A 12243-nucleotide genomic window follows, 5' to 3' on the forward strand; every position below is an offset into this window, starting at 1 on the left:
ATCCTTGTCAAGCCCCTCAACCCCACTCACGGCACCTCCCCCAATGTCTCTGCTCTCCTCCAAGGCGAAGTCCCAATGTCTCTGTGCGCTCCCGCAATCGGGGAGTCAAGGCCCGGTGGTCAATTGAGGCATGGACGAGCGACACGACCCCGAGGTCACGTGCTCAGCCCCCAGCAGCACCACGGTGGCGAGGAACCTCCCAAAGGTGTGCTCCCTCCCGCGATCGGGGAGTCAAGGCCCGGTGGTCAATTGAGGCGTGGACGAGCGAGACGACCCTGAGGTCACGTGCTCCGCCCCCAGCAGCACAGCGGGGGCGAGGAACCTCACAAAGATGCGCTCCGACGTACACGTTGCGGTTCCACCCGCGAGCCTCCGTATAATTCTCACGTGTCCCTTTCTGGCACAGCTGTTCCCGGCAATCCACCAGGGAATACTGTCCAGTCGACACGACGAAAGCCGGTTCACGGCCGGGTGCTCGCGTGTCCAAGATGACGGACGGCTTTCGCTCCAACCCGGATTCTCAAGGCCTGGATCCTCCGGAACCTCAAGGAGAATTCCTGATGACACCGACTCCCCGCACTCCGGCGATATTTCTTATCAACCGAACTTCCCTTCAAGGATGCAAAGTTCCCTCGCCCAGTATGTCGAACGCTCGGCCCGGAGCTTCAAACCCCACGTCTCTTTTTGATCTCCTCCCACGTCCTTTTCTTCGCTCCACCTCTTCCGGTCTCGATCCGGATTTCCGGCCACATTTTACCAAGAGGGCTTTTAAATCTTTTACTCACAACAACCCTTTCCCTTAAGTCACAATAAGCCTAATATCTAGAATACTTTGAACCAGCAACAATACTCATAACCACAATCATTAAGGCCGAGTCCGTAACACTTCCCCCCTTCAGGAAAGAAAGTTTGACCACAGCGAAAACTTTATTTGCAGGACAACTTGTCAACAAACCACCTATTGCCTCCTGATAGCACTTTTTCCCCCTGGAGGCCAAGCTGAGTATTCCCTACATGGATGCCTTTATGAACGTGAAGTTCACGGTTAGTCCGTGCAGGAACGTTTACTACATGGACGCCTTTAGGAACATGGCGTTCACGGTTAATCCATGTAGGAAAGTTCACTACCTGGACGCCTTTAGGAACGTGGCGTTCACGGTTGATCCGTGTAGGAATTTTGGCTCGGCTGCTCCGCAGATTCAGTGCTTCACCTCTTTCTAACTTCCCTAAGATTCACGGTTGGACCACCTGTCACTGTAGTCACGTGAATAACGGTCTCCTTCTCGGCCGCTACCTTGATAGTCGTCATTGCGGGAGCTGCCGTAACTCTGGGAGCCTCCATAGCAATATCAGCTGCGGCCACCACCAACACTACCGCCAAATTGTCCTCTTCTGTAGCCCCCTCGACGCCGACGAAATGCCTTCCCTACTGTTATGGTCCGACCCTCCAACTCCTGGTTATTCAGATCCTTTTCTGCATTTCTGGCGTCCTTTGAGTTTTCAAATGTGACAAAGCCTAAGTCACATGTGACTAAGTCACAATAAGCCTAATATCTAGAATACTTCGAACCAGCAACAATACTCATAACCACAATCATTAAGGCCGAGTCAGTAACACTTCCCCCCTTCAGGAAAGAAAGGTTGACCACAGCAAAAACTTTCTTTGCAGGCCAACTTGTCAACAAACCACCTATTGCCTCCTGATAGCACTTTTTCCCCCTGGAGGCCGAGACCGGGGGGATCTTGTCGGGGCGGTCACGGTTTTTCGAAGCTGTTCCACGATCTTCACGCACGCTCGAAGTTAAGTAAGTGTCACATTTGTATTTTTGTCGAAACTGTATTTATCTTACGTGTGTGTACCTTTTGCGTGTCTCTCGGAAGATTTATCGGTGTTATTCTTTCATACCTGTAAAAAATAGTCGAGTATTTCGCGCCACGCGACCGAGTTGTTGAAGCTTCCGACCTTGAGGCCTGGTTCTCTCCGGGCATCCAAGGCGGTTATTTTTTCATTCGTGTGTTTGTCAAATTTCAACTCGTTATTTTATCGTCGATGCGTTATTGTTTGTTTATAGTTAGTTTTGGTTTGAATTTCCTGTAACTCGTAATTAATTAATCGTGTTCTGCTCCTCGTGTGCGGCCTTGTACCCCTGTCGGTGTTTGTTAACTTAAGTCCCCTACATCGTGTTTTGCTTGGCTCTTAGTTTTTTCCTTTCTACCCCGAACATAATACTCTTTGTCTAACGTTTTAACTCCCCCCCCCCCCCCCCCAAAAAAAAAAAAAAAAAACCAAAAACATTTATTTTCCTTTCTCCACGTGTGCTGTTGTCTCATCCTGTACTTTCTGTCCAGGTGTGCTGTTTGCCCCGCCCACATTATCTCCTTGCCATCCACCTTTTGCCCTGTTCACGTGACTCGTGGCGGTCCCTCTCGGCTCTCCCCCTGTTGGTATTTTGTGCATATAAGATTGTTCACGGTTCTGTTTCAATATAATTTAAATATGTTTAACCTTTCCCCTTCAGTGTTTTATTCAGTGGTATATTACAACACGCTGTTTTTCTTCCTATTTAAAAGGCTTTTCTCAATTTCCTCTCCAACTCATTCCACGTCAAAAAAAAGAAATTCAATCTCTTATACGTCTCCCTCACTACATGGTCTAAATTCACATTCATTCCACCCCTCCTCCATCGTTCTGAATCGGATTGCTAACTTGAAAATCACAACAAACCCAATTTGTTATCAATGTTCGTCTTTCATTAATCATACACTTTCTAAACTCCCCTCTTGCCCCTCCCCTCCAAATCCCCCCCCTTGCACCTATACTCCTAAACTCCCCCCTTGCCCCTCCACTCCTAAACTCCCCCCTTGCCCCTCCACTCCTGAACTCCCCCCTTTCCCTTCCCCTCCTAAACTCCCCCCTTGCCCCTCCCCTCCAAATCCCCCCCTTGTCCCTCCACTCCTGAACTCCCCCCTTGCCCTTCCCTTCCTAAACTCCCCCCTTGCCCCTCCCCTCAAAATCCCCCCCCCTTGCCCCTACACTCCTAAACTCCCCCCTTGCCCCTCCACTCCTAAACTCCCCCCTTGCCCCTCCACTCCTAAACTCCCCCTTGCCCCTCCCCTCCTAAACTCCCCCCTTGCCCCTCCCCTCCTAAACTCCCCCCTCACTCCTCCCCTTCAAAACTCCCCCCCAACCCCTCCCATTCAAATCTCCCCCCATACCATCCCTCTCCAATTCTCCCTCCTCCCCCCTCCGCCTCAAAGCTGCCTCCTCCCCACTTCGTCTCCCTTCTATCTCATACCTCCACCCCCCCAACCTTCTACTTTCCTCTGCCCCCCCTCAAACAACCCCTCACTGTGCCTCATCCCTTCACCATCAAACCTTTCATCCTCCTCATCCTTCCCTTTCTTGGAACTCTTCTGTAATCTCTGACACACTATCAACTGCTCTCCCTACCTCCCCCTCTCATCCTTCATCTTACCCTACTCCTCCCCTCCCCTGTCCTGTACCCGATGCCCCCCCCCCTCTCTCTTCATTAACGGTATGGACCTCAAACATCCGGGGCCTTCGCTCAAACCTGACTGATCTCTCCATACAGGTTGCTTCTGACAATCCAGACTTGATCTGCTTAACAGAGACTTTCCTCCTTCAAGATGTCTCTGATTCCTTAATATCTCTTCCTGGTTACTCCCTCCTCCGGTATGATAGACCTGAGCCTCGTCCTGGTGGTGGGGTGGCTATCTTTATCAAAAACTCTCTTCCTCACTCTCCTTGCACTGCCCTCTCTGCTCCTCACCCCCAGGAGTACCTCTGGCTACGGCTTCCTCTCCGCTCCCACCTTTTGTTCATATGTGTTCTGTACCGTCCCCCAAACAGTGATGACTCCATTTACATTTCACTGTCTGACAACATGGACCAACTTCTATCCACTCATCCCAACTCTCTCTTCCTCATATGTGGTGACTTCAACTGTCATCATGCCACCTGGTTGGGTGTGGGTTCCTCTCTCACCAGTCATGGCACCTCAGCAAAGGACTTCTGTGACTCACTGGGATTGACACAATCTGTCAATTTCCCGACCCGGATCTCAGCCAATGGAGTATCTTCTCTTCTAGACTTGGTTATGACAAACTTCCCTGCTAATGTCTGCTGCTCTTCTTCTGCTCCAATCGGTTCTTCTGATCATGTGCTTGTCAAAGTGGACATCTCTCTGGCCATTCTCAGAGAGCCTCCTCAGCGTCTACGAGTCTGGCATTTCACTCAGGCCGACTGGGACGGTCTTCAAGCAGCCATCGATCGTCTGGATTGGTCTCCCATCTCCACTGCCTCTGACATCAATTCTTCCTGCGAATTCTTCCAAAGCAAACTGCTCTCTCTCATGCACAGATTTATCCCATCTCGTCTTCAGTTGTCTTACCCTTCCTCCCGTCCATGGTACACTGAATCTTGTGGTGAAGCAGTTGCCCTGAAACAACTTGCCTTTGCCTCTTGGAAGGCTAATCCAACTGAAGGCAATCTCAGTTCCTTCCACCAAGCTGGGAACAAGTGTGTGTCTACCCTCAGGAGTGCCAGGAAGCACTATCTCTCCTCACTCAAGAATGAACTCTCAAACCTGTCCCCTTCCTCCAAATCCTGGTGGCGTCTGGTCAAATCCGTTTCTGGTGTTTGTTCCCCCTCCATCCCCTCCCTTACCTCAAATGGCCACACAGTTGACATCGCACGTGACAAAGCCGAATGCCTCAACTCTGTGTTTGCCTCAAAATCTTTAGTCCCAAACCCATCTCTCTCTGTTCCCACCTTTCCCAGTCGAACCCAACTGCTCCTGGATTCTGTGTCCTTCTCTCCTGATAAGGTGGGGGAGTTTTTGTCTAACCTCGACTCTGATTCTGCAACTGGACCAGACGGCATCAGCCCACGGGTCCTAAAATCCTGCTCTGCCGCTCTATCTCACCCTCTCTCTGTTCTTTTCACCCTATCTTTTGCTCAAGGTCATCTGCCAGCATCCTGGAAATCAGCAAACATTACCGCTTTACACAAAAAGGTGCAAAAACAGATCCTTGCAACTACAGACCAATCAGCCTGCTCCCAATTATCAGCAAAGTCATGGAATCCATCATTGCTTCGGATATGAAATCTTTCCTCTTCTCCAATGGCTTGATCTCTGATCATCAATTTGGTTTCAGACCAGATGTCACTCTACTCTGGACAGTGGACATGCTGCTTCTGCTGTCTCATCAATGGATGGAGATCCTCAATACCAAACAGGAAATCAGAGCTGTCTCCCTTGACATATCACGTGCCTTCGATACGGTCTGGCACCCAGCTCTGCTCACCAAACTCTCCTCCTATGGTATCCATGGAAATCTCCATGCATGGCTTGCGGACTTCCTCTCTGGTCGTAGTCAACGTGTGGCCCTGAATGGATTTCTCTCATCTCCCCTTCCTGTTCAGGCTGGAGTTCCCCAAGGCAGTGTGCTGGGCCCTGTGCTTTTTCTGGTCTTTATCAATGATCTCTCCGACTCTCTGGAAAATCCTCTCTATCTCTTTGCTGATGACTCCACTCTCTGCCGCTCCATCCTCTTCCCTCAGATCGGCAGTCTGCAGCCTCCTCACTCTCTGAAGACCTGGACAAAATCACAGACTGGTCAAACAAGTGGAACATGTCTTTCAATCCTGACAAATCTCACACTCTTACTATGTCTCTCCGAAAAGATCGACTGGACAACCCTCCCATCTACTTTCTCAACAATCCTCTCCAAGAAGTTCTGTCGCTCAAGATTTTGGGTCTCACTATCTGCCATGATCTTTCTTGGGAAAACCACATTTCCAAGCTGGCCTCCAAAGCCAGTCGCCGAATGGGCATCCTCCGTCATGCGAAGTCCTTCCTAGGCACACCTGAGCTCCTCACCACATACAAGGCTTTCATCCGCAGCTCAATGGAATACTGTTCTCCCCTATGGGCTGGTGCTCCTGCCTCACACCTAGCTCGGCTTCACGCTGTTGAAACCAAAGCTTTCAGAATCATTGGAATCTCCCGCGATGAAGCTATCTCTGAGGGCCTTTCACTCACTCACCGCAGGCAGGTAGGTGGTCTTTCTGTCTTCTACCGACTCCTCTCCGGCCTTGCTCCCCCAGCTCTCTCTGTGCTCTGTCCCCCAAATATTCCTCCAGGTCGCACGAGATCTGCCAGCAACCCTCTGATGGTTAAACTGCCGAAATCTCGGCTCTCTGCTCACCTTCACTCTTTCATTCCTCTTTTCTCCCACCTCTGGAAAAACTCCCACACTCACTTCAATCCCACTCCTCCCTCCAGGTCTTTAAAACAGCTGTTCACCACCATCTCTTATCTTCCCCCATCCAAAACCTTGATCTTTTCTACCCCCACTAATTCAGCCCAGATCCACCTTGTTTGAAACTCCAACTTCTTTCCTGGAAGTCCTGGCAGTGTCCATATGTTTTATACCTCTCCCACCCCCCCCTTCCCATGCCTCCCCCCCAAAGCCCTCTCCCTCCCACAGATCTCTCGATGTCTCCATGTCTCGGTCCCTGCTCTCAAATGTTGTGTTTGTGTCCTTCCCCCTCTCTCCCCATCTTGTCTACCGCTCAGGATGTTATTTGTTTTATGTGTCGGTTTGTCTTTCTGTGTGATTAATGTTCGCTCTTTCACGAGCCTCGATCTTGTATACAAAAAAGAAAAGAAAAAAAGCCAAATCCTCTTGACTTTTGGCTCTCCCTGTCTTTTATCAGCAGCACTTCCAAAAGCGGTCCATATTTGTTGAAGGTAGACTCCAGAACCTCTTCCTTTGTTTTGAAGTTCAGTCCACCTACAAAAAGCTTGCCAACTTTGCCTCCATCCCTGACTGGTGTGGTGTTATTTCCCCTATCGGACTTTTTCACAACCATCAGGTTACTATAAACTTGACCCCCGGCCAAACCATTCCCAACCACAACTGATACTCCCTCTACAGGAAGAGTGGCTTGCAACCCCATGCTGACCGGTCCTGACACCAAATCAGACTCTAGATTGATGACATGAAGGGGAGCGCTAACCCAGCCACCGATCCCTTGTAACCGAACACTATCACCAGTTGCTGTACTCTCCGACAATGGCAAAATGCCTTCAAGCATTAACGATTGATGTGCTCCTGTGTCCCTCAATACCCTAACAGGTCTTGGGTTAGTCGAGTCTCCCTCCAGTGAGACAAACCCCTCATAAATAAATGGTTGGTAACTCTTCTGCGGGCAATTTCTCACGTTTGCCATCGCATTCAGAGTTGTACTCGTCGGACTCCGCTCCTGATTTTCCTTTCCCAAAGCATGACAGTGGGACATCAAGTGTCCTGGTTTATGGCAAAAAGCGCAAGTAGGCCCGGAGGAGAACCTCGTGGTCTGCCTCGAGGCCCACGGAGGATACGTCTGCCTTGAAACCGTTGACTTCTGACCTCTAGAAGTCGTGATATCAGAGTGGTCTTCCTCTCGAGGCCGCCCCCATGAATTTTCGTTCTCCGCCCCTGCCGTACCATAGCTCCCCTGGCTAAGTCTAGGCGAGAAGTTGGGGTTGCGGAACCCCATCCTGTGGGTTAAGGCATAGTCATCTGCCATGGTCGCTGCCTCATACAACTTTGGTACTTTCCTTTCCTCCAGGTGTATTTTAATGTCCTCATGGACACACTGTTGGAATTCCTCCACCAGGATCAATTGTCGCAATAGTTCGAAGTCTTTCCCAACTCCTTTCGAATCGCACCACCTATCAAACATGGTTTCTTTCAATCTGGCAAACTCCACATGGGTCTCACTCCCCCTCCTCCTGGCATTCCGGAATTTCTGCCGGTAAGCTTCCGGGACCAATTCATAGGCTTTGAGAATGTGTTTCTTCAATACCTCATAATCTGCACACTGGTCAATCGGTAAAGCCGAATAAATCTCTTGAGCTTTACCCACCAGAACACTTTGCACTAGTATGGACCAGTACTCCTCAGGCCAGTTTAACTGTCGAGCCACTTTCTCAAAGTGTGGAAAGAACTTGACTACCTCCTTCTCATTGAAGGGTGGGACCAGCCTCACATGTCTGCCAACATCCCAGGTGTTCTGACTAGGTGTCGAACCAGTCAGCAGGAATGGTACCTCTCCCCGTTCTCTCATTAACTCCAGCTCCTTGACTTTAATTTCCTGCTGACGCGCCAATTCACGGTCCTTTAACTCCCTTTCGGCTCTTCTCTCCTCTGCTTCGAGTTCTCTTGCAGCTCTCCTTTCCTCTGCTTTTTTGTCTTCTAACCTTTCCTGGAGTTCTCTTTCCTGTGCTGCTCTTCTTTCCTGGAGTTCTTTTTCCTGTACTTTTAACCTTTCCTGGCTCTGTAATTGCATCTCCAGTTTCCGGAGCTCCACATTTTCCTGTTCTTCTGGTAACCAATCCCAGGCTACCTCTTCCCATGCTTTTAATCCCACCATAGATTGTATCACCACTGTCTGCAACTCTGCCTTCTTCATATTAGTTCGGACCTCCAAGCTAAAATGTTTGGCCAATTTCCAGAGGTCCGATTTTACTAACGCTCTGAACTGTGCTTCACTCGGGGTCACCTTAAACTTCTTTGCGTCAAACGCCATCGTGACTACTGGTAACACCTGTTAACCTTCACACAATAAATTTCTAACAAACAAAAACAAAAGTATTATTTTGTTGTTGTTGTTGTTTGTTTTTGGAAAAAAATTGGGAATGCTGGAAAAAGTTCCAAACTTGGGAATTCTTTCCCGGACTAAATTTAGGAATTTTCTCAGCTCCCGGACGCAGACCCAATTGCGAGTCCACGAATATAAATTGGACGAGCCCCCAATTCTGTTACGGGGTCCCCCCACCTTACCCCCGGTCTCGGTGGGCCTCCGAACCCCGAGAGGATCCCTGGCAGAAAGATGTGTTATCCCTGGTTGAAACCCAGCAGATAACGTCCCTCAATGGAACCAGCAAATGAAACAGCCGAACCAATGGTGCAACCACACCAAGTTATAAGCAAACCATACTATATTGTAAATCACACACAAAGCCATACAGCAATGGGGCAATCACCCCTACTTTCAAATCTTACGATAATATCCTTGTCAAGCCCCTTAACCCCACTCACGGCACCTCCCCCAATGTCTCTGCTCTCCTCCAAGGTGAAGTCCCAATGTCTCTGTGCGCTCCCGCGATCAGGGAGTCAAGGCCCGGTGGTCAATTGAGGCGTGGACGAGCGACACGACCCCGAGGTCACGTGCTCAGCCCCCAGCAGCACAGCGGTGGCGAGGAACCTCCCAAAGGTGCGCTCCCTCCCGCGATCGGGGAGTCAAGGCCCGGTGGTCAATTAAGGCATGGACGAGCGAGACGACCCCGAGGTCACGTGCTCCGCCCCCAGCAGCACAGCGGGGGCGAGGAACCTCACAAAGATGCGCTCCGACGTACACGTTGCGGTTCCACCCACGAGCCTCCGTATAATTCTCACGTGTCCCTTTCTGGCACAGCCGTTCCCGGCAATCCACCAGGGAATACTGTCCAGCCGACACGACGAAAGCCGGTTCACGGCCAGGTGCTCGCGTGGCCAAGATGACGGACGGCTTTCGCTCCAACCCGGATTCTCAAGGCCTGGATCCTCCGGAACCTCAGGGAGAATACCCGACGACACCGACTCCCCGCACTCCGGCGATATTTCTTATCGACCGAACTTCCCTTCAAGGACGCAAAGTTCCCTCGCCCAGTACATTGAACGCTCGGCCCGGAGCTTCAAACCCCACGTCTCTTTTTGATCTCCTCCCACCTCCTTTTCTTCGCTCCACCTCTTCCGGTCTCGATCTGGATTTCCGGCCACATTTTACCAAGAGCGCTTTTAAATCTTTTACTCACAACAACCCTTTCCCTTAAGTCACAATAAGCCTAATATCTAGAATACTTCGAACCAGCAACAATACTCATAACCACAATCATTAAGGCCGAGTCCGTAACACATCATATAGTACTAACTTCCTCGAGTGAACCAACCAAATGGCGTCATGATTTTAAGGTGCTCGCACCACCTTTATGCAACTGATTCGGACTCCCTCGTTACTTTGAGAACATTTGCTACTAATTGTAACATTGTTTTATCTCCTAATGAGAAATCTTGAGAAGCAAGCTGCCAACACACAATCACATGAGTGAAGCTATTTGCACAAACTGTATTTTGAATTAAAATACGGACTTTTATCACTTCAGAAACTTCTTTATAAATCCAACCTTGAAGCACAAGTTCATGCCATGAAATTGTGCTTTATAACATTAATAATTTGAATGTCTGGTTTTTTTCTTGACTCTCCTTGTAGTTCCATTCTATTATTGAAGGAAAGCAGCCTTTGTACATTACACATTTCGAGAGTGCCTCATCAACAGAACAAATGGATTCATCAAATGGTATGTATGGTGATCATGAAAGATTTAGCCTGTATTTTTGCTGCCTCTGTTGTTCTTGACCACATATCATGGTTTATTCTTTCCTGCAGAGAACCAAGAAATTGCAAGTTTTACCAAGAGCCGTGCCATGCTCAAGAAGCGCTCTCAGAAAATTATTGAAGAATGTAAACGGAAGCGAATCCGTTGCAGGACTTGAAACCATAGGAAACATTTTCAAAGCAAATCTACAGCATAGCCTTAAGTTCCACTATATATTTTAAGGTACAAAGCTGTTTCATTTAAGTCATCCAGCCTCCTAAGGTGACACTTTTCCTAGTCATGACAGCAGAAGCTGTAAAATCCTTAGAACTGTGTTTGACAAGAGTTATTTGAAAAAGTAATGCAGAAATACTTATTGCAGATGCTGTGATGACTTCAGTGAACCATAAATGAATGTCTTAATTTTTCATTTTATGACACAAACCTTTATGTGCGGGGTTACTCTTTAATATTCCCTTTCATAACTGTATCGTGTGAAATAATAATAGTTTTTTTGTCCGATCATCCATATATACATAGCATTACGGTGGCGGGTTTTGGGGTATACTATGAGAGGGAGCTTCAGTTCCTCCCGGACTGCCAGACCTGATGCCACCGGGCGCAGATATCTCCATGATCCGGCAAGTTGATAATCAGCCGCGCACGCCAATTAGTCGACCAAATCTCCCAGGGTCCTCCATCTAGTTACGGTTTACCTGGGGGTGACATGGCTCTCTAACTAGGTTTTGCGCCCTCAATGTGCACTGATCTTACCTTAGGTTTTAATCAGTTGCAGCAAAGGGCAATGCTCATCACCTCCAAACCACCACGTGGGAAATGCACAAAATGGCGCGGAGTGCTCTTTGACTTCCAGAGGAAACGCGACGTGGACCCAGTCCACCGCCGCCGTCGATCCTGTGCCTTATAGTTCCGAACCGCTGTTTCTCACCAGCCCTTTTCCAAGAGCGCACATGAACCAATGACCACACGCCTGCAACCAAGCCGGAACAAGGAGGAAATGCAACTACCTCCAACCAGCGCAAGGACAGAGAGAGACAAAATGGCGAGACCGCGTTTTTTTTTCCTGCTCTCCCTAATGTTCCACAATGATGTCACACTCTCTGTGCAATCACCGAGTGCTACTCAATCATGAAGGCTGGGGCGTGGCCTCCCCGTTATGATTCGTCGGGGGGAAGAGTCCAATCTCTCTTTGAGAATGTTCGGATGACGTCGAAGGCTGTGAGATAGGGCTTGACTGGCACGATCGGCAAATGTGCCGGGTTTGTCGGGCCTGGAGGCACTGTGAGCGACTGAGTCCATTTGTTATATATTGTTGTAATGGCAGCCCTTTTTGATACAATAATAAATTTTTTTATCCAAGTTGATGCACAGGGAAAAATCACAGGGTAATTACACACTGGGGTTTATCTTTAAGCCCTACCTAATTAGCATAGCTCCACCCCTCGTATGGAGACACATATATAATCTTACCCAGACCTTTGACACTACTGAGATACATTGAGGTGGGTTCTTCTTCTTCGGGACATTCGTAGCATGCTAATTTATACGATTCTTTGTTTACCCCACATAAGTAATACTTTCATTTCTTTGTGTACCCCCACATATGTATATGTATATGTATGTGTATATATATGTGTGTGTGTGTGTGTGTGTGTATATATATATATATATATATATATATATATATATATATATATATATATATATATATATATATATATATATATATATAGTGGTTTTCATCCACTGTAAACATTTCTGATTCCATGTACTATTATTGTTTTCAAAAGGTTTA

The 12243-nt window shown here is 48.5% G+C and overlaps 1 protein-coding gene across 1 annotated transcript in view; it reads left to right on the forward strand.

Moving 5' to 3' along the window:
* LOC137432679 (outer dynein arm-docking complex subunit 3) overlaps positions 1–12031 on the forward strand; it is a 52104-nt gene extending 40073 nt beyond the window's left edge. Inside the window, exons 12-13 of the mRNA XM_068124776.2 lie at positions 10322–10409; positions 10499–12031. Of these exons, the coding sequence (XP_067980877.2) occupies positions 10322–10409; positions 10499–10605 (195 nt within the window). The 3' untranslated portion in view covers positions 10606–12031. The remainder of the gene's footprint in view (positions 1–10321; positions 10410–10498) is intronic.
* The last annotated feature ends 212 nt before the right edge of the window (positions 12032–12243 follow it).

The sequence above is a fragment of the Myxine glutinosa genome, chromosome 8 (assembly GCF_964187855.1).
Source record: "Myxine glutinosa chromosome 8, kmMyxGlut1.1, whole genome shotgun sequence".
Lineage (NCBI taxonomy): Eukaryota > Metazoa > Chordata > Myxini > Myxiniformes > Myxinidae > Myxine > Myxine glutinosa.